This window comes from Pagrus major, chromosome 21, assembly GCF_040436345.1.
Source record: "Pagrus major chromosome 21, Pma_NU_1.0".
NCBI classification, from domain to species: Eukaryota; Metazoa; Chordata; class Actinopteri; order Spariformes; family Sparidae; genus Pagrus; species Pagrus major.
In genome coordinates, this window is record NC_133235.1 from 25,549,328 (window position 1) to 25,571,381 (window position 22,054).

A 22,054-nucleotide genomic window follows, 5' to 3' on the forward strand; every position below is an offset into this window, starting at 1 on the left:
TATGTCTGTTAGGTCTGTAAGAATCTTTCAGACATAATGTAGGTGCTGACTATAAACAAAACTCATTACATCATAACAATATAATGTGTTGAAAACTTGTATGTTGAAGTAAACATGTTTAACGCTGTGATCCTGCCCTCTCACTGAAGTTACATAGTGCAGAAACAAGTGATAGGGGGGCGGAGTGGCTGAGACAGAGACACCACTCACCCTGTTTACAAGACACTGTACCATCAACATGATTTTGAAGCTGTTATTCAAAGGTAAAAAAGTTACATAATGTTGCTTTAAATAGTCCTCAGATTGTATCTAAATATAGTCCAATAGGCAGAATATTCCCTTCACTGGAGTGGACAGATGTATTTTCAGTCACAGACAAAACATGTGCCAGACGTTATTATAAAAAATCTAGATAAAAGTATTTCTCTCATCTAGTTGAAAAATATTGTTTTTTACCAGTCTGGTTTTCTATGAATAAACGGATTTAATCCTGAATCGCTTTTTATACCACTGTGGTGGGCGTACTGTATATATAACTCCTTCAAAATAACATATACGGAAGTTAATGATTCTTCACTTTAAGAGTAATGACAAACATTGAAAAGAGAATATTACTTTGTGATTTAATCATGCATGAATGGACTAGTTTGCACTTTCATTCTCTTTTATGCCTTCAGTAGTGAGTCTACGATAGAAAGATGGCAGGAAATTAAATGAGAGAGAGAAGATGAGTCACATTCAACAAAAATCCCCTCTATGACTTAAAACATGAACAATGGCCCTGACCGCTTGGCCACTGTGGTACTTCTTACTTCGAATTGATCTTTTTTTTTTTGTGATTAAAAGACATTTTTTTCTGTTTTACTGCTGCAATAAATGTACTGACAGCTGCTCTGGATACTGTATGACCATCAGAGACCAGGAATTTGGCCATATGTAACCAGGAAACCAGAGTAAAAAGCAAATAATCATTTGCAACGACGACCTGACAGAAGATTTAGAATTGTAAGTATGGATCTCCAAAACTGACACAAAGCAGTAAAAGGATCACATCAATAAATAATACTGAGCACTCACACTTTGTGCAGATGATCTTCGGTCTCTCCCAGCTCCCGTCGGCCCGGCAGCGGGCGGTGGGGATGTGGCGCTGGAAGAAGCCATCGGCGCACTGGTAACGTACCACCGCATGGATGTCATAGTGTGACCTCCGTCGACCTATCAAATGGGCGTTCTCCACTGCAGGCGGGGTCCCGCACAACACTGCAGGAAATAACATAATGTAATGTAAAGCAAAAATGTCACATATAGTGTCTTTTTGACCATATTACATGTCAAGTGACAATACTGCAGGTGTGTTTTGCCTCTAGATGGCAGCCTTGTGTCTGTGTCTGAGTGTTGAGGCCAGAAGGAGGTAATGGGTCTCTGCAGTAGACAGGGAGTACAGCCAAACCACTGAGGCATAAGACCGCAGCCAGACAAACAAACACTCTCAGACTACTTAATCCCTTTCTCCATGTCCTCCTCCATCTTTCTCCTTCCCTTTTCTAACTCCTCCTGACCATCCTCTGTTTCTTCTTCTGCGTCTTTAGCCCTCTTCGCCTCACGCAATGATCTCATTACCGCATTCACATTTGGGTCGGCCGAGTCCGTGTGGGTGAGTATTAGGAAAACCTGGCAAAAACGGCTCAGAGGACTTTTCAGATCATATTTGTGTGAACAAGGCAGTAATTGGCAATAAGTGCAACTTCAGTTCTGCTGGCTGGACAAGTGGAAGGGAGCCCTAAGGAGGGAGAGACGGCAATAAGAGGAAGATTGAGATTGATATTGCCCTCGAAAATCAATACAGGCTTGAGATTGAATCACAATCTTCACTTAAGTTTGTGTTCATTGTCAATTTTTGGAGCCTTTTGCTGCGGCGACCTTTAATGGAGAAAAAGTGCGAGAGATGCCAAACAACTACTGTGGTCTGACCGACCAACCACAGAGAGAGAAATCCTGTCTACATAAGGAGCACAAGCACTGATGATGAGCACCGATGACTAACAGGTGGCCAGCTGGTCAGACATAACACACAAGCAGCCAGACTGTATGAAGAGGCTCTCCTCATGAATTGATTAAATCATACTGGACCTGGATGTGTCAAACAAGGAAGGAACAGGAAGTTACTTTGGTGTTAAGTTTGTTCGCACTTTTGGTCACACATTCAGTCCAGCAGCATCACAGTACCTGTGCCTTTCTTGCAGATGTAGGGCAGGTTGTAGTTGCAGGGCACGTCGTTCCACTTGCCATCCTCATGGGCAATGGTCACCACGCAGTCCTCGCCTCCTGCAAAGAAGTTGTCCGGCTGGCTCTCCCTCCAGTTCTCGTATACCTGCAACGGCAGCAAACAACAGGATTGAGCCGCATTTACTTTCATTTGTCAGAAACCGTCAGACGGGGAATCTCCAATCTTCTCTAAGAGGATGAAGACTGAGGATGAGATTTTGAGGTTTGATTAAAAAATGATAGAAAATGAACAGCTTTAAAGGTGATGGAAAGAAATGCTCTCAATCAGTTTCCCCACTCTGAGCAACGGAGTCCGTTATGAATACAAAATCTTCTGCCAAAGCTTTTATCTTAAACTCTTTCAGGAGAGATTTCTTCATTTTGAGCTTTCCTCACTGGTTCGAAGTGGGCGGGGCTCTGTTGGAAAAAAAGGTGATGTCACATATTTCTATTGTAGGAAAAGGAAAAAGAAAAAAAAACCCAAAAAACTTCAGGGTTTGCAAAACCATTGATTTTCAACCTGTAGGTCGAAACTCCCAAGGTGGTGGCAAGTTAATTTCCAGGTGTCGCCAGATGGTTGTGAAATGACATATTTTAGACTGGGGAATGGGTTTTATATTACAGTGCTTGCACCAGGGATATAATTTTTTCTTAAAATAGATTTTATTGAGTGTGTTTGTGAGAGTGTGTGTGTGTCAGATCAGAACTCACACACACACACTTTTATTTTGCCACTTTCAGGATGCTGTGTGTTAAATGTTCCAGTGCTGTGTGGGCGGGTGCAGGACGGTCAAGAACACCAACCTGTTTTCTTTGGTGGGTTGTGACTCGAATAAGACTGAGAACCGCTGAGCTAAATCTGGGATGTCTAAGTAATCTAATAGTTTTTTGCCAATTAATGAATTTTGGGTTGTAAGTTGTCAACAATAGTCAAATGTTTTTTAATATCAGTATCTTTAAAGATCTAAAAGGAGGGTAATTTTTTTAGCCATATAATTTGACGGATAACATATTTTTGCTTTGATATTAATCAAGTTAATTATGATTTGAAAAAATAATCTGATGTCACTTGTCTGGTCTGCTAATATTGGATGCCTGACATCTATCAAATCTGATTAAACACAGCCCTGATGGAGCTGATTATCTGAGTTTTTAATCAATAATAGCTCTGTCTGAAACGCTCTGTTTTAGCTCCTGTCTCTTTGAGGCCCCTCCTCCTGAATACCCAGTCTGCTCTGATTGGTCAGCTCACACACGCCTGAGCCAGCACCGATTACAACAACAGAGCAGCTGTGCTGAATCAATTCTTACGTGTCAAACTAGCTGCCAGGCATATATTATGTAAATATGTGACCTGGTGACGTAGTGTGATGTCACAATGACACAGAATTAAGGGCGGGGCTACTGAAGAGGCGTTTGAGGAGCAGTGTTTTCTGTGGGAGAGAGGAGCTTCTGTTGGCGCGGACCTTTCAAGCTCTTTTAAATGCGCAAGAACATATAAAACACTAAAAAAAGCACAGTAGGTCTCCTTTAAACGAGAGATTGAATTCTCACATGGCAGCAAGTATTCACTAGGAATCACTGACCAGATCGTTGCTGTCAGTCCACTGAAAGTCCTCCTCCACGGTGCGGTCATTCAGTCCGATCCAGGCGTTGTCGTGACCCAGACCTGTACAAAACAACAGTGCAACATGTTCCTTTGACTTTGACTCTATCAGTTTAAAACAGTTGTTTCACCAACTATACTACTTTATCATTTTATTATTAGTGGCTTCCCCCCTCGTCCTCGTCCCCGTTGCGTACATCCGAATGAAACCAAACTGAGAGAAACACACACATACCGTTGATAAACTCCTGCTCTGTGACGGAGATGACACTACTGAGGTGGGCGCTGTGCTCTCTGCAGTCTTTTTCTGCATCCTCCCAGGTGTGTCTGTGGGTGAAGTACCTGTGGGAGAACGTTACGAAAAGACATATTTCATATATTATGCTGCCAGACAGCATTAAATGGAACAGAGCGCCCAGTAAGTGTGTCACGAATAACTCCAGGGTATAAAGGAGTAATGCAGATGGATAAGGCACCTGTGGTTGCAGGTAAATATAATGTGACTCCATTAATTTTAACAGCACGGCGCAGTTTTTCATCATTCCTACCTGTAGCAGTGGCCGTGGAACTTCCTCCAACCGTGCTCGCAGCCTTCGATGTCTGTAAAGATGAAGAGGGAAGAGGAGGGGAAATGAGAGAAGCTACAATGTTTTATGAAGGCTACAGTACGTGCGAGCGTAGTTGTGCGAGAGAGGAAGCTCTTTCTCATTTGGCAGATTAAGACTAAAATCTATGACTCTGGCATCTTGAGAGGCTAAATACCTGAACTGTAATTATACAGGCTCGTTTTCAATTCACAGCACACGTGGCCCTCGCTGTGCACTATTAGTATTCATTAATAACACCAAGGGCTGCGGATTCATTTATAACTGCAAAGGTTAGATATTCATTAATTCTCATTACTATCACTCCTACTGCGCGCACACACACACATGCGGGGGACAGCTCTGGACCTGGAGGTGGCTGAAACCAGTGAGGTGATGAATCAGCGCTTGTGTGCGTGTTGGTTTCAGTGTGTGGTATGAGGGGTGATGAGTGCCACCTACCACACAGACACACGTCTAAAACTCATTACAATGAGGCTAGATTGCCTCCTTTTCTATTGTGTTGCCCTGTACCCTGAATCTGAGGGTTGGTTGCTGCCTCTTTGATTTCCATATGAGATCACTTGTCAGTTCATTGCCATCTTAGCCTGGTTTGTATTTTGCAGAAAAAGCCACCCTGCTGCTTGTTTTGCCTGGCTTTTTTTGATTGTCATTGACTCACTATCAAACAGGTGGGAACAGCTAGCTTGGCTCTGTCCAAAGGAAACGAAATCAGCCAAACAGCACCTAAATCTCACTAATTAATGCTAAGACAGCGAATAAGCAGATTTTCCAAAATGTCAAATTATTCCTTGAAAAATCTTGAAACCCTTTTGTTTTTCTTGATTTTATACATGTTGTTTTGTGGATTGTTCATTTAATTCTAACTGTTTTTATATATTGTCTATACTCTGTCTTTTTTATCTCCCTCTTTCTCATTTTACTTTATCCCTACTGTTTTGAAAAATGCTACGTTAACAGAAAAAGTTTGGCAACAGTAACTCTTTCTGGTCCGTATTATCAACAAATGTATCTACTTCCTCCACCTCCACAGGTAAGGACGCTGTAGGCCTGATCATGAAACAAAATGTCTCGGTGTCCCCATACCTGTGGTGATTTTGACCACTAGTAGTGCCATTGAGCAAACATTTTACATGCAAAATCACATTTTTCTTTTTACACATGCACATGTGCAGCCTTGCAATACTATTAATAATGTTCCTGTCAGGGCAATTATTTTCTTTCCCAGGATGGTGAAGGCACAAACCACCTTATTCTGCCTCTGATTGACTGATGTACCCCGATTTTCTTACCCAAATCCGAGCCAATCTCACTCCTAATGCCATTAGCTATTAGCATTAGCTATTGAGAGGCTCCATGATGCGCCATTGCTGTGAAAAAATGGTCCACTGGAGTAAACAGAAGTGACACGGCTCTCCTTACTCAGGGGCTCTGCCAAAACCAAACCAACCCAACCAGCGAAGGCAATGAGTACTTATTAACCAATTAGAGGCAGAGTGGGGCGGGTCATGACTTGGCCACCCCGAAGAAAAAAACCCACTTTGTTTCCTGTCATGGATTTCACGCTATTTTGCTGATTGAAACGGCGTTAACGCACAAAGAAGCATGGCAGCGCACCAACAAAAGCATAGAAGAAGACTGCAAGCCAGTAAACGTGAACATAAACAATGAAAGTACTTATACAGAGAGAAAAACACATTCAACATGTTTGTCTGACCTCGAGGAACAGTGAATGTAAACAGAGCTTTTGCTTGTTTACTACAAAACTCCACAGGGCACCTTTAAAGTACAAACACAGCAATAATCTGGAACCACAAAAAGCAGCATCACTATCGCACCCACACATCAGACGTACGGGTGTGTTCATGGATGTGGGAAGCTGACTGAAAACCGTGCAAATGCTGACTGATGCTTGGAGAGCAGTGTGCGTGTTGTTGTGCCTGCAGGAGTTTCGGTGTGTATCTGTCACCCAGCAGCCGCTGTGACACACACAGATACACCGTCTGATAACTGCGGAGAGATGCATCTCTGTGATATTGTGTCCTGACGTGCGGCTGTAACAGACGCTGCACACTGATCAGGATTATTTCCACCGGCACAGTTTGCAACAAACATTTTTACAGCTAGCATCAGATGACTGGGAATCTTAACAAGCTCAGCACTGTGGCTGCACACAACAACAACAGCGACCTGGATTTATTGGTGGTACGCAGTCCAATAACATCTCGTATGAAGAAAAGGGGGGATGCATGATGATTCCACCCTCACATAGCTGGGAGTAATCTTCATCTTTCTGTGTGCGTTTGTGTGCGTGTTGTATTCTCACTCTCACCTTTCTCACACGTGTCTCCTCCATAGCTCGGCAGGCAAAGGCAGAGGAAGGAATCAATCTTGTCGATGCAAGTGCCTCCATTTTCACATGGCTCTGACTGGCAGTCATCTACGTCTGTGAGAGAGAGAGAGAGAGAGAGAGAGGAAAAAAAAAACAGGCGGCGGGTTGCAGATCTCATTAGGGTTCAAATTAAAAGGATGTATTCTGCTGAGGAGATGTTGTTCATAAAGAGGGAGAGAGCGTGTGGGCGTCTGCTGCCATTCAAGCTCTGACACAAAACGAGCCGGTCATTAGGCCTGGTTTAGAGAGTGGAAATGCATCCATGTTGGTGAGTACAGTATCATAATTCAAACAGGGTGTGAGGAGAATACAGACAGCCTAATCCCCTTTACATTCCTGATTTGTCCCCATTCTCTCGCACAGGAAGACACTCTAAAAGCTTTTCAAGTGTTATTACATCCTTTTTTATGTATTTCCAGAGCCTAAGGTTGACTTGATGTATGTCTAATCTCCTTTGTTTCCTCTCCATTGTCCCAATTTACAAAAGGCTGCATGAGCGAGAAATGGAAAGCAGCCAGTTGCATTTCTTTCCCTTTAAAGCAGTTAAAGTACAGACATAAATTTTGGTGAACCTGACCATCGGATCTGGGTACAAGCCCCCATTTTTGGCAGCCATCCACCCTGCAGAAGAGGCATTAAGCAACATCAGATACCCTATCAGCTCCAGGGCGGCTGTGCTACTGCGTTAACTGTGCTCTCTAACCTCTCTTTGGGAGAAAAGAGCAAGCAAAAAAGGAACATTTCTCTGCGGGGATCCATAAAGTATCACTTTATCATTGTAAATGGAGAGCATGTAATCTCCTTTCACCACTGTGGGGTTTTTTTGGACCCCTGAATAACAGATATACCCCAGGACTGAAGAAATCTATTAAAACTCACAGCGAGGGAGCAAAAAGAAAGCTACTTATAGTTTAAACTTAGCGAAAAGTGTTTCCTCAGATCTTAACGGTTACTTAGTTCTGAGAAAAAAGAAGCTCGCCACTGAAAAAGGTCAGCGGCTGTGAAGAGCTAAATGTGTGAGACAGATCAAACTAGAATGACCTTTAGCCTCGTACAAGACTTTTCAGACACTTATTACCAAACACCGAGTGTTTGAATAGCGAGCTTTCACTTTTAATCCGGATTTTAACTGTGATTTATGAATAAAGTATGTTGTAAGATTGTTTTTTCCATCTTTTTTTAAAGATCCAATTTTCTCAGCTTTAACTGTTTGTGCTTTGGCTTCAAAATGTTAAAGGTCTGATTTGACTTTAATCTGACAGCAGAGGCTGTTTAGAGACTGCAGCTCTTTTAAGATTAATGAAGGAAAATGAGGGAAATGTTTTTTGAGGACAGATACCGGAACTAAAATCAGATCAGAGATTTATGCTAATATGATTTATTACTCCTCCAGCGGGCTCAAAGTTGTGATCAGTCAAATGTTCTATTTAATCAGTCTGCAAGATTAAATAGCAATTTAAGAGCATAGGTGGTTTGAGAGTTTTTCAAATGTCACTTTTCTTATTGAAGAAATAACCTTCTGTGAATGGCTTGGCTCATGAATCACTTAAAGGATAAGTTTAACCAAAAAATGAAAGTGCAGTCATTATCTGCTCGCCCTCACGCTGACGGAAAGTCAGGTGAAGTTCTGTCCTCCACAAAACGTTTCTGGAGCTTCACAGCAAAACAGTGTTGCAGTGTTCTCCCAGACAACTGAACTAGATGGGGAGTTGGTTTAAAATGTTATCGAAACAACAGAGCAGCTGTGCTAAATCAATGAAACAAAAAAAAAAATCAACTGGAAAATACATAAAATGGCTCCTTACAGCTCACCCGGTGTAATCCAAGTCTCCAGAAGCACCAAGATCCCAAACGCTTTTAGTTTACCAGCTACAGTGAAGATTTCAGCTTGAAAAAAGAGTGTAAATAACGTCTCTGCAAATCAATTCAGGATCACAGGGCTTCTGGAGACTTGGATTACGCTGGATGAGCTGTGTGGAGCTTTTTCTGTCGTTTTTTTTTTTGATGTTTTAAACATCCCCATCTGCTTCTGCTGCAACACTGTTTTGCTGTGAGGCTCCAGAAATGTTTTGTGGACTTGCGAAACTTCATCTGAGTTTCCATCAGCACGAGGGTGAGTAGATAATGAACGAATTTCATTTTTAGTTGAACTTATCCTTTAAAGCATCTAATTTGAAAATTTGCAGTAACAAGAATGTGGAAGGTATTAGATATTAGAATTAAATCCATTTCAAAGTAACTAAACTAAGTTGAAATTGTACAAAAAACCTTGATAATATGAATCAGGGATTAGTAATTTAATACATAAATGTATCAAACTTTGATTTCTGAAAGATTAAAAAAGAAACCGTGTGGGTGCAACTCAGCCAAACGCTTTGATTCAAATTTTGAGATAATCTCTGCAGGTTTAAGCATGAGAAATTCATCTGAAAATCATGCATTAGTGTGCTCAGCCGAAAAGTGCAGAGGCTGGATTTCCTGCAAAGTGATGGAGAAGCTTTATTTTTATTTTCTCAACAGTGGAGAAAATGCCTCCTCCGGGAAACATGACGTTACTCAGACTCTTCGCAGAAAAATACATGTTAAGTGGTTTGAAAACATAAAAACCTAACATGTAACTTAAAAAAAAAAATCATCATGGATATAAAATACGAAACTCCGCCAAGTTAATCATGACTGGCGTGACCTTCAGGGACCTCCAGATGTGCTGGTTCACAGTTAAACACACACCACCAACTTCCTCTGCCCATTAAAATCACTGCAGCTCTTTGTTGTTTGATATAAAAAAGTCTGATCCCCTCGTCCCTCTCATCCATTATGCAGAGGGGAAGCTGCTCCTCGGAGAGATAATACTGCAAATTCTGCAAATCCATAACAAAGCCTTGCAGCATACCCACGCATCAGCTGCTGCCTGTCAGTCTGATCGTCTGCCTGTCTGTCCGTCCGTATTTCTGTGACGCCGCAACAAAACTTAGCTCTAAATTTGGTATCAAGGTGTTCACAGCCGGAAATGGGACCGTGAACGCCGACGAGTGCGTATGTGGTTCATTTATTAATAAACTGCTCTCTTCCTTGAGGAGTGGTTGCTTAATGAGCTGAGCATATGTTTAGGAACAAATTAGGACCCCTAAGACAGATTTATATCTGCGTGTCAAAGTGTGACAGTTTCCTCCGTGCAGGTGTCGCAGCTTTGGGGACGCAGAGGAACACGCCAGAGCTCGCACTTCAAAACTGCCACTGCATTAGAGGCACAGTTTGGATTTAAAGTGGGAGGTACAGAAAATATTGGTATGTAATGTCTGCTGTTGGATAATCCAGCAAAATTAAATATTTGGAAAAACAAGGTATTCATCACATGAATGTGTAAATCCTGTTTAAAGAAGCCTCACCGACTTCAAACACCAGCTGTGATTTGCACAATGTGACAAAATTATACTTTTTTTGAAGTCAGAATATACTGTAAAGACTTCAGTATGGAATTAAAATATGAGCTGAAACTAAAAAACAATCCAAAGACTTGTTAAATTGGTGCTTACAGGTGTTTTCAGTCATTCTGATCAGACCGCTGCTCGAGTTAAAGTTGGACAGAGCTGTGCTGCGAGTTATACGATGTCATCAAACTACATGGACCGGAAAACAGTGATAAAGCTGTAACTTGTACAACCCTAACAGGTGCAACAGAAGAATGAATGGCAGTTCAAAAGACCCTTTAACACAGCCGATATTGATTTGACACAGTGGAAAGCTCACAGGCGTTACTAATAACGTTGTCCTCTGTGAATCAAGCACAAGTCCTGAGAAGTAACAAGTATGTGAGTGAGTCATGGCTCTGTATGGCATTTAAATCATGCATTAAGCAAGACATTTAGGTGGAAATGGAATGAATGAGTTTTTGTGAGTGGTTCATGGCTGCATTTTTTAGCATTTCATTTTAAATGGAGTGCAGTGGGTGAACTGGTAGCTGAATGATCAAGGTGAATACCATAGAAACTCTTTGGTCCTGGAATTTTTTGACTCTCTCGTCTCTCGTTTCCTGTCGAGCTCTACATTATCAGACATTTATAAAGGCGAAAAAATGTGAAACAAAAAAGCGTGGAGTGCAAGTGACTCACGAGGCAGCAGGTATGACTTTGACTCTCTGAAAGCAGAAACCGTAGTTGAGATGCCGTGTTGAAACTAAATGTAATCTCTCAGAGCTTTCACGTGTTTATTTTAGTACCTTTATTCTGTCAATTCAGCCACTTAAAAGCTTTTTTAAAAGTGTGTGTAATAAGGGTCGTCCACACCAAGAACTACATAACGCTAACTATAAAGATAACGATGTGAGCATCCACGCTGATGAACGATAACGTGTCGGCAGCGAAGAAAAATGGATTTTAATGACCTGTTACTTTTTTAAATTGCACAGAGAAACACAAAACCCCCAGACGGTAGTGGATTCAAAAAATTCCTAAAAGCTGACAGGAGCTTGGTAAGAGAGTTGTCATCTCTTGAAGATACATTTTATTCACATCATTTGTATGTATACTTTGTATTTTTTTGATGATTTAACATCAACTGACCTGGTGATTGTCAAATAGGACATCAGTAAAGACAAAACAAACTTCAGAGACAGCGCCAAAGACCATTTGGCAAAGTATCTCAGGTAAAATTACATTTCTTATGCCTCATTTGCAGCCTAATATTACATTATATAAGCATTTCGTTTTTATAAGTTGTGAAATGAGGCCCTGTGAATTCAGAAGGAATTTTAATTGGCGTTTCTATCGTTCATCAAATCGCTCTGAAAGTGACCCCAGCGATATCTTTTTCCTGCTGTGTCCTTATAGTTGCCTTGTGGACTCCGCCATCCAACTTCAGTGAGAATGAAAACTTTAGTCCTCCGAACCTTTAGTCTATTTTGTTGGTCCACATAATATTTGGTTCACATGCCGCCATGCAGCCGCCAATTTAAGTCAGCATAAGTGACATCTGCTGTTTATGCCAAATACAAATGGAGTGGAAATCGCTCAAACGGCGCCGGTCAGATTTTGGAGCACTCCCAACACAGTTTCATCTATTTTTCTGCAGATGTTTATTCGTGGATCACATCTGGCCCCTCTGAAACCACCACAGCAATAATGAAGACTCACCTCTGTTCAGAAGCACAGAACCAAAGACAAAAGAGAAATTGCCACAAAGAAAGAGAGAGGAAATTACATGTAGATAAAGAAGAATTGATCTGAGAGATTTTGAGACCAGATAATGTTCCTCTTTGTCTCACAGCTCACGCAGGTCACCGTTGGTTTTGTTCAACATGACCTTACCCCCTCCATCTTATCTGAAACCTCATCACAAAACAGCAGTGATCAGCACCATCGTTATACCTGCATCAGGAGCTTATGTTTTCTCCCTCTGTTAGTTTTACTGTCAGCAGCAAATCATAAAATCCTATGAACGGATTTCTATGAAGTTCGGTGGGCATGTAAAGGCCTTTGGGTGAAGAACAATTGATTTGTTTGTGCTGCTGATCCGAGTCTGGGATTTCCGCCATTAAACGATTTAGTTTTCTAGTCATGATGAAAGTAAGAGAGGCTTTGACTTGATTCCAAAACCTTTAGGTGTTTTGTGGGGGACAAGAAATCAATTTGACTTAAAAATTCAGGAGACTGTAGATAGATCATTAATTTTCTTCACCACATGATGCTACTTAAAGCCAGGAATTTGATTTGTGAGGGGGAAAAAAACCTCGGAAGTGAAAGCTACCAATAGTTTGACCTTGAGGGATCATTACTATAACCACACTCTGACAGTGTGACCCTAACCTTTGACCCCAGCCTCCATTCAACCTCCTCTCCCGATGTGACGGACAGCTCGGCCTTTGACCTGCCAATAAGCCGTTGGAGAGCCTTAATGTCAATATGAGCAGACTGACGCGGGGCCAACTTTATTATGCCACTGTGTTGATGCATGCGTGCGTGTGTGTGTCTGTGTGGGATGTGTGAGCGTGTGTGTGCGTGTGTGTGAGCATCACTCACCAATCTCACAGTTCTCCCCAGCGTATCCTTGTGGGCAGTAGCAGCTGTAGCCTGTTCCCTGAGGAAGGCACTTTCCTCCGTGCAGACATGGGTTTGTCACGCAGGGCTCCACCTCCACTGAAAGAGACAGACGGATGGGGGTGGAGGGGGAATTTAGGGATTCAAAATAAGGGAGCTAATTAGTGATACTGCAAAGGAGATTGTTTTTTTTTCAGTTTGTGAATACCATTCATTTAGGAGAGGGTGAAACAGGTGTATCTCGACTCACCGCCTGAATAAAGCTTATAATGTTCATTCCCGTGGTGATCCCCTGAAGTTGGAGGGCCTTAAACACAATTTCCCTCCCTCCTGCCCAGATTGTGAACAAATATAAAATCAATGTGTGACTCAGAAGAAACGCCACACCCCAATTTTCCATCGTTGCAGCTCAGCCAATACAACACACGCATATCCATTTCACACTCTGCCTCTTTTCAAAGGGATCAGAAGCCGGAGAGCCTCAACCCCGCCATCCACTCACAGCCACAGTTGTCATGGTTACCATATGGAAAGCGAGGCCTTGGCTCGCTTCGCCGAGCGTAGTGGGCAGCGTGAGAACTTCAGACATTAGCCATCCTCAACAGAAATGAGCAGACCTCCCGGCGAGCGCCTCGGCCCCGCTATTCACCCCCTAAATGTGTGCGTGTGTGTGGTCCCCTTCCACAATTACACATTTCCATATCAATTGACACACTACCACGTGTTTCTCCCCTGAGCTGCTCATTATAGCAACTTAAGGTCTTTGAAAACCACCACTCGTTCATCCTGGCCGCAAAGGCTCGGCTGTGGGAGTCTTTGTTCTGCCATCGCTCCCTGACACTGAGGACTGCTTGGGAGGGGGGGTGGTGGTGGTGTGTGTGAGGTTGGCGATGTGTGTGTGTAGGTTTGTATTTACACGGTACGATGAACGAAAATCAATACCTTGGCTATGATTAGCCTTGAGCTTGATCCTGTCCAATAACTAAGCAGAAGGAGACATCACAAAGCTCACATCCTCTGAATCACCAGCACGTTGGGCAAAATACTCGTTCAGGGACAAAGAGGAAAAAAAACGAGATTGACGGTTTTCAATCACAAGCGCTCCAGCACCACAGAGGGAGATTTCTCAATAGCATCAGCTCTATGGATTTATGTTAAGTTTTGCGAGCGAATCCCCTGCTCGTGGTTTGAATTCTGCTGAAGTCAGGTGCTAAAACCAGCCATGCATTTCATTTAATGTACATCAGTCCAGGCCCAAGCGCACTTGCACCCTCTGCATCAGTCAAGGTCATCGCACGCCTTGACAAAAATCAACTGTTATGACAAGCAGATTTACTAGTACAATATGTGTGTGTGTGTTTGTGTGTGTGCGTGCGTGTGAAAGATAGACCCAGTGCGATTGGCCGTTCATTAAAGCGAGTGGTGCAGAAAAATCAATAGTCTGCAGAAGGAGCTGACAGAGAGGACTGTCCCTTGCCCTGCACAGCGGCCGACACCACCGGCACAAACAACAACAATAAGCTGGCAACAGCAAAATCCAGCTAATAAGTTTACAGAGATAGGACGGGAACGCTGGGATACCTCAAAGTATTAATCCGAACATCAAACACAGCTTTTGCTTTGAGTAATCACAGCCAGAGATACGGTGGCAATATGGTTTACTTTGGAATTATGATTTCCGGATAAGCACTTTCGACCTCACAGACGGTGTTGGCATTTTTGTGAAGGTGGGAAGAAAGAAACCGGCTGCAATTTAAATGTTACAGAAAAGGTGGCGTGATAAAAATCTTTAAAAGAAAAATCAGACGGTGGAAAGAAAGTTGATAGCACCTGTGCCGTTTGTGCACGTGTGTGAGAACAATATGCTGTGATACCGAAGGTCCTTGAATGCAACCTGAGCCGTTTCTTTTTTTTCTCTTCTCTTTCATTGATTGAACTGACTGATGAAGTGCTCTGTGATCCAGTCAGGAGTGGAAATACTGACCACCGCCATGAAACCAATCCACAAGGGACTGCACTGAAGCAGAGAGTGTGTACATGAGAGAGAGAGAGAGATGTAAGCTGGAAGTTATTATTCTGGTCGAATCTCCTGCGACGGCCTCGTTCTGTTTGTGTAGCAAAGATATCACTGTGTGTTTGTGTGTTTATGGCCTTCTGCCTGCATGACTCCAGGGTCTCAGTCAATCACTCAGCCCTCATACTGTACACCAACAGCCCAGATGGTTGCCCTCGGCTTCTTGTCGATACAGTTTACAGCTGTTTTCCATCCGCAGACTCCACACACCCCGAGCAGTCGGCTCAGCAACGGATGCGGCAGACATGAGCCGCTTTCAAAGGGAGCGAAATAAATCACCGTAGAACTGTGTGATAGCGTGATGCCCACGGGGCTTTCAAATAGGATGTATCCAGCATGAGCTCTCATTATCAAGCAGAAAATAAGTAGTAAACCAGCCAGCCAGGAGCTTCACTGAGATACACCGGGCTGTAGACTTAATCAACAGATTGTGTATGTTGGCGGGAATAAAAGGTATGCAGCCTGGGGAATACACACTGAATTTTTTTGAATAAATATGCCACTGGCGAGGTCAGAGGAGGAAACGGAAAAGGCAATCTTTAAGGATGGTTATTTTTGTTGTGTTGTGTGTTCATTTCTGCCGGTTATGATAACCAAGTACTTACCAAAATAATTTCTGAGACATGCAGCCAAATTGTCCCTAAGTACAACAGAGCAAGAAACACAAACTATCAGAGTATAGAGAGTTAAGCAATCAGGTTATAAACAGCGTTGGGCCAGTTATCAACTTTAAAAAGTTAAATTATTTCAATAAATGATTACTTTACTCATCACATCCTTTCTGCTACACAACACAGTTTATAGCCTGAAAGGTAGATTTTGTTAACTAGCTTGCTTGCTAGCTGTTTCCCTGTGTTTCCAGTCTGTGTCCTTAGCTAAGCTAAGCTAACCAGCTACTGGCTACGATTTTAATAGGCAGACACGGCTGTGGTATCGATTTACTCATTTGACTCTCAGCAAGAAAGTGAATAAAAATATTCCCGAGATTTCAACTTTTACTTTCAAGTAGATCTATTATGCTTTTTTGTTTTTTTCTTTACTTCAGTGTTTTATAAATGTTCTTGTGCATGTAAAAGGTCTTAAAAGTTAAAAAGCCCAAAGTCTCCTCTCTCCCACAGAAAAAACTGCTCCTGAAACGCCTCATCAGTAGTCCCGCCTTTAATTCAGTGACTTTGTGACATCAGACTACGTCACCATGTCACACATTTGCATAATTTATGCCTGTATGATGAAGCTAACTGGAAACTGAAAACATGACAGAGCCAACTGGAGACACAGTGAGCAGTGCGGGCTCAGGCATGTGTGAGCTGACCAATCAGAGCAGACATCATATGTCTCCTTTAACGAGCAGACAGCCTCTGGTTTGTTAGTTTTTTGAACACCAACAGCTAGCTTAGCACCTTGCACGCAGTACTCCAGACGTCTAGTCCTCAGTGAAGAACGTACGTAGGTTTTCCAGTTGTTAATATTAGCACGACAGCTAAGAAGACACAACATATAACTACAACGAGTTACCAGGAAACAAATGTCTCCTCTTGTGGTGAAGGCTAACTGCTTCCACCACATCCAGCTCCTGCATCAACTGCAAAACATAAAGTGTCTCCACTAAATGCTCAGAGACCCCAATGTTACTAGTGGATTGGTAAGTGAAATGTTTTAGAAAGTGACCACATTACTATAACTCGTGATAAAAGACAACAGCTTAGACAGAATATCTGATCCATTTGGAGGGAATGTTAGCTAAAGTATCCCAAAAGTCAACAATAATCACTAATATGTATGCACAACTGACAATGTGGGTGATAATTGCACAGTTTGCCTTTGTTTTTCATTCCAGATACGCTTTGCTCACCCTGGGGATTTGTTTAAAACCTTTTGTCTGATGATCTGACTGCTCCTGTTTCCTGCCCCATCGGACTCTTTTCAGCAATTCACAGATCTCAGCAATTAAGTACAAAAACAAAACCCGAGTTCCTTTGAGGCTCTCAAATTAAAATAGTGCTTTTTGTGGAATAATGTCTTCATTGTGGATTAATTAAAATCAATATGCAGATACATGGACGCACACAGGATGACAGGGCATCTGAAAAACAGACAGCGCTAACCTGTTGGGCTGAGAGTGATGGTACTGATGTTGACCCCTCCTCCTTTGCTCTCCTCCTCCATGTTGCCAGGTAACAGGGCCCCCGAGCCCACGGCGTGAGACCAAGCGGGCTCCTCCTCATCTGGGGGTCCCGACAGTATTGGAGGATAATCCAGAGAGCTGTTCAGGACTGCTTTCTCTACTGGGACCCAGTTAAGTGATGTCAGGGGGTTGGTGGAGCTGTCTGAGCGAGGAGACGGGGCTGGTTCTCCTGATCCAACCGTTTGAGATGGGGAATGGGAAGGGATTGATGATGGTGAAGGTGAGATGGTTGAGGTTTGGGAATTGGATGGAGGTGAGGAAGGGGAGGAGGAAGGGGATGGGGAAGGAGATGGGGAAGGAGATGGGGAGGAGGAAGGGGATGGCGAGGGCGTATGGGATTCGAGCAGGGATTGAGATGGGGATGGTTGAGAAGAGGATGGAGATGGAGATGGGGACGGGGACGGGGACGGGGACGGGGACGTGGACGCAGCGGCAGATGGCGATGGTGATGGAGAAGAGGAGGGGGACTGGTACAGATCTGGTGAGACTGATGGCGATGGGGTTTGTACTGGTGAAGTTGACGGGGACTCAGACGTAGATAAGTCAGTGATTTCTGACCCAGTTGTGGTCACCACTGTGAGCTCCAGAGGAGTGGCGTTAGTTGTGGTGGCCGTGGTCGTGGTGGTCTGTCCCTTCCTGTGACCCCTCTCTCTAGATCTTTCTCTGGATCTTTCTCTTGGTTTACTCGTTCCAACTGGTCGACGTGAAACTTGGATCTCCCCTTTTGCTTCGGCACCGGTGATTTCTCCGCTCCCCTCGTCTTCTCCTTTCCCTTTATCCTTCTCTTCCCCCCTGTTCCTGTCCTCCCCTCGGTTCTTCTTCCCTCTTCCTCTGCCTCTACCAGCTCTAGACGTCACCGTCTCCTCCCTCTTGTCGCCCGACTGGGTCGTTGTCTCCGATTCGACGCGGACCCAGGTATCCCCGCTGGATGAGGTGATTTCAGGTGCAGAGCTGGAGGCGGTGGACGTGTGCGTCTCTGAATTCTCCCAGCTCTTGGTGCTCTCTGTAGTCATTGAGTTACTGGAGGCGGCCAGAGTAGATGCCAGACGAGTGGGTGATTCTTCACTTGCTGCTGCAGAGTTTTCCCTCGTGGGGCCGTTGAACCATGAACTTCCCCAAGAAAACAAACCTGCGGAGGACACAAAGAAAAAGAGAAGAAAGAGGGGAGTCAGGAGGAGAGCAATAACTGCAGACAGCGAGAATAGTGCAAAAGGGAAAGCCAAGAGTGACGAACAAAGTAGAAAATCATCTTATGGATTCTCTCTGCTTTGCCAAGGGAAACAAAACAAACACTTCTGAGCAGTCTGAGCTATCTGTCAGCTGTACCAGCATCGTCTACACTTCAGTATTATCAACAGCGGCATGCAAACCTCCGTGGACAAGCAAAGGGCTGAATGGTGCAGAACGTTTCCCTCTACGGAGTGTAACACATTATTATCAGCTAACAGTTTAAATAAGCGATGGATGAAGTAATGAAAGCTGTTTTATTACAAAAGCAGTGAGACCGGTGAGCTATACTGAATTGTTTCATATGACCTGAACACAGCATTAGGTAACAGTGCTGCAGAGGGACAGTAGAGTTGAACCCCGCTCTCCGAAGATATCAGTCTGAGAGATTTAAGATTATCCGATGTGGTCCACTGGTGCCCCCCATGCACGAAGAGAAAAGTGCCCTCTTGAAAAGTAGATAAAACATGATAAAGTGACCTCTAGGGTGCCTTTTCATTTCACTATAAGTGTATCACAACCGCATGCAGCTGCTGCCTATTTCTACGTTTATTTCACCCCTGCCCCTCAAATATGTCCATCACTGACTGTGGCTCAAAGACATTTTCAAAGAACATGACAATATATGGTAAGAAAAGACAAACTAAAACCTGAGGCTGACTGACAGACATTGGTGCAAAAAATGTCAATAAATGCATCATTAAAAACAGCAAATGTTCACTAAAGGGAACATAAGTAGAGGAAAGAAACGTGGGCGAAAGTCTAAAAGCTCTGGATACACACATAGAGACAAAAACACACACACAAACACACACACATACACTGTCAGGCGAAACAGAATGAAACTAAAGACCACCGCAGCTTCACATATTGCCTCAGAATTGAATCAACAACCCTGTAACACAGTTTCAACAAACACTGAGCGGAGATGCCTGCCGTTTGGAAACCACTTTCATCCACAGCCAGAACATAAATAGCTGTAAACCTGCTGGACCCCACAGACACGAGGCCGATGAGTCGGATATCACTTTTTATCTATCATCTGCCTGCGTCCGCGTTTGAAGGCAACCCTGATGTTTCCAACCATAATACACGTGCCTGAAAGTTAATAATGGGCATCACGTAGGAAAATGACCTCAGCTGTGCTCCGAACCTCACACTGTGATTTTTGGTTAGAATGTTTTTATATACAGATTATTCTCAATTTACGGTGTAATTTTACGATTTTACAGGACGCACCGGTACAAACATGGAGGTACAACGGAAAAATGTGATGTTAGGAGATAATTGAGCAACTGTGGGAACTTAAGAATAATTTATAGTGTAGGTATAAGAACAAGTAGCTATTCAAGGGGTACAAGTATGACCTAAGCAAACATCTGGCGTTGGAACTTACAGAAAAACTTAGTGGCTAATGTATTTTTAACTACCAGGTACCGACCGTAGCCTGACCGGCCTTAAGAGCTGCCCACGGGTCACAAACAAGTGTCCAACATCGGTGTTAATGAAGACGCCAGTGTCAGCGGAGACGCCCATACCTGCCAACACTCCTGATAGAGTCTTCTTATTTTTAACCCTGTTCTCCTGCCGTGGTCCCAATTGGTAACATTTTTTCCTGTAAATCTCAAAATCTCATAGTGTAACAAATCAAATGGGTGTTTCAGGATATGTGTCGATGTACCTGGCAAGCGGTGGGCACGACCGACCCTGACTGACGTGCGTCCCCTCGTCTCTCGAGGCCCACTCTGCTCAGTCTGCTGCTGAAAATAGATTCAGTCTTTCCCAAGAAGAAGAAATATGAGTCGAAATTTCACTCCACTTGGTGCCAGACCTTCTCCTTTTGTGATGTAGATCTAGATTGTGATTTTTGAGTACCTTTTTTTTTCATGTTTTTTATTGATGATTTAAAATTAATTTCACTTTCACATTCTTGGATTTATTCTATTAATCCGAGGGGCAATTTGTCTGGGGCCTTGTCCCCCCAGTCCCACTCAGAAAAAATTGAAAATTTGAAAACTAATTTCCTGCCGTGGACATTTTTAAAATCCGTTTTTTATTTCACTATATTTGGGTTGGCATTTTCAGCATATTTAAATATCGACCCAAACTGCTTGCTTTGTTATATGGTCATGCTGTATCCCATTATTCACCATAAATTGGTAAGAATAAAATCGTATAAAATGAATTCTGATATTCTACATGTTCACTTGATTTTATCTCCATACGTTCCCAGTGTGAGGGAGATCACTGCGTCCAGCTGGAGGTCGTCAGCTGTCACAGCTGGTGTCAATCACAGCTCGTTAGTGACCCTCCGGAAGAGCCGGGCTGAACTGCAGAGAAAGGTCAGTGTGACTTCAATTTGTCACCACACTTCAAGCCAGTTTTTGCTGTTCCTACAGAAAAAGAGAATTGATTCTGGACACGCTCTGCTCAGTGCATGCCAGAGCTCCGAGGCCTCTGCTCTCCCAGTTTTATCCCTTAATAACGCCGTGTTCCTCTAATGAACCCCATTCCAAGGGCTTGTTTGTACTGTAATTAACGTACCATCCCGTTGTGTTTTCACAACTGATGCTTCCCCAACATCACAGAGCTGAGCCAATTAGTGCCTCGCCAGAAATATGTACAGACTTCTCTACATGCACACACACGCGCTGCCATCAGGCCTTTTATCCATTATCGGCCGTATTAGTTTACACATTTGAAACAGGATAAATCAACTCACCTGGTGATGATGTCCTGGATGAATTCGATCCCTCATCTGTCTTTTTCATGGCCGTCACCTCTTCCGCTGCTGGTTCGCTTGGCGCTTGGGTTCCTTCCTCATCTTCGCTCCCCGCCAGGTAGTTCCAAGGCTTCCAAATGGACTTGACGATCTTTGAGATCACCTGAAACATTGAACAAGTGAATGGACAGAAACTTAGCTGGTCCAGTGATGCTGTTTCAGTTTTTAAAAGCTAAACCCAAGACCAACCTTCTTCTCAGCAGCAGTGGGTTGGACTGGTGGCCGGAGGAACTCCTCTGAGTCGGGGCCATGCTCCAGTGGCTCTCCCCAGTCTAAGAGCTTCTGTCCTGGGATGATCTGGAGGGTCACGAATGACTTTGAAGACTCTGAGGACCAGGGGTCTGAGGCTGAGGACACAGTCAGATGGATTGTTATCACATATCTACACTCTATTTTGATAACTATACATAATTGGAAACCAGCCTTACAAGCATCAGTGCTGTGAAGGGTGGCCTCCTCTTCGAGGTCCACCAATCCTGTCCAGTTCGAAGGTGAAAGATCACTGCCATCTGAGGAGCCTGAAGGGACGTATTTGCAAAAACATTTGTTCAATCTTACTGTACTTGTGTATATTCATCAGGCTATTGATGCTCTTCTATCAAATCGTAGAAAAATGTAAAAAACCTCTGGCAGTGGTGGTTTGCAGCGCAGTCCCGCCGGGATTGTCTGTCCCTGCAGACTCAGCATCACTTGAGGCTGTGAGGTAACTCCAGGGCTTCCACAGGGAGGTGTAGATCTCAGAGATGGAGCCCGAATTCTTCACTTTACCTAGAAAAAGGGATTTGCTGTTCAGATGCCAATCGCTGAAGGATTTTGTCAAGTTTGTCTCGAAGCTTTACAGAGGAATTTGCAAGTAGCAGTCAACAAATAGAGAACAAAAGCT

At 43.4% G+C, this 22,054-nt stretch overlaps 1 protein-coding gene across 1 annotated transcript in view; it reads right to left on the minus strand.

The window, feature by feature from the left end:
- Positions 1 to 22,054, minus strand: part of LOC141017069 (neurocan core protein-like) — a 38,513-nt gene that overhangs the window by 1,238 nt on the left and 15,221 nt on the right. Inside the window, exons 8-19 of the mRNA XM_073491688.1 lie at positions 21,796 to 21,939; positions 21,600 to 21,689; positions 21,361 to 21,518; positions 21,109 to 21,274; positions 17,083 to 18,306; positions 12,886 to 13,002; positions 6,809 to 6,922; positions 4,420 to 4,471; positions 4,107 to 4,213; positions 3,852 to 3,934; positions 2,227 to 2,371; positions 1,078 to 1,260 (exon numbers count right to left, since the gene is read on the minus strand). Coding sequence (XP_073347789.1) covers positions 1,078 to 1,260; positions 2,227 to 2,371; positions 3,852 to 3,934; positions 4,107 to 4,213; positions 4,420 to 4,471; positions 6,809 to 6,922; positions 12,886 to 13,002; positions 17,083 to 18,306; positions 21,109 to 21,274; positions 21,361 to 21,518; positions 21,600 to 21,689; positions 21,796 to 21,939 — 2,583 coding nt within the window. The remainder of the gene's footprint in view (positions 1 to 1,077; positions 1,261 to 2,226; positions 2,372 to 3,851; positions 3,935 to 4,106; positions 4,214 to 4,419; positions 4,472 to 6,808; positions 6,923 to 12,885; positions 13,003 to 17,082; positions 18,307 to 21,108; positions 21,275 to 21,360; positions 21,519 to 21,599; positions 21,690 to 21,795; positions 21,940 to 22,054) is intronic.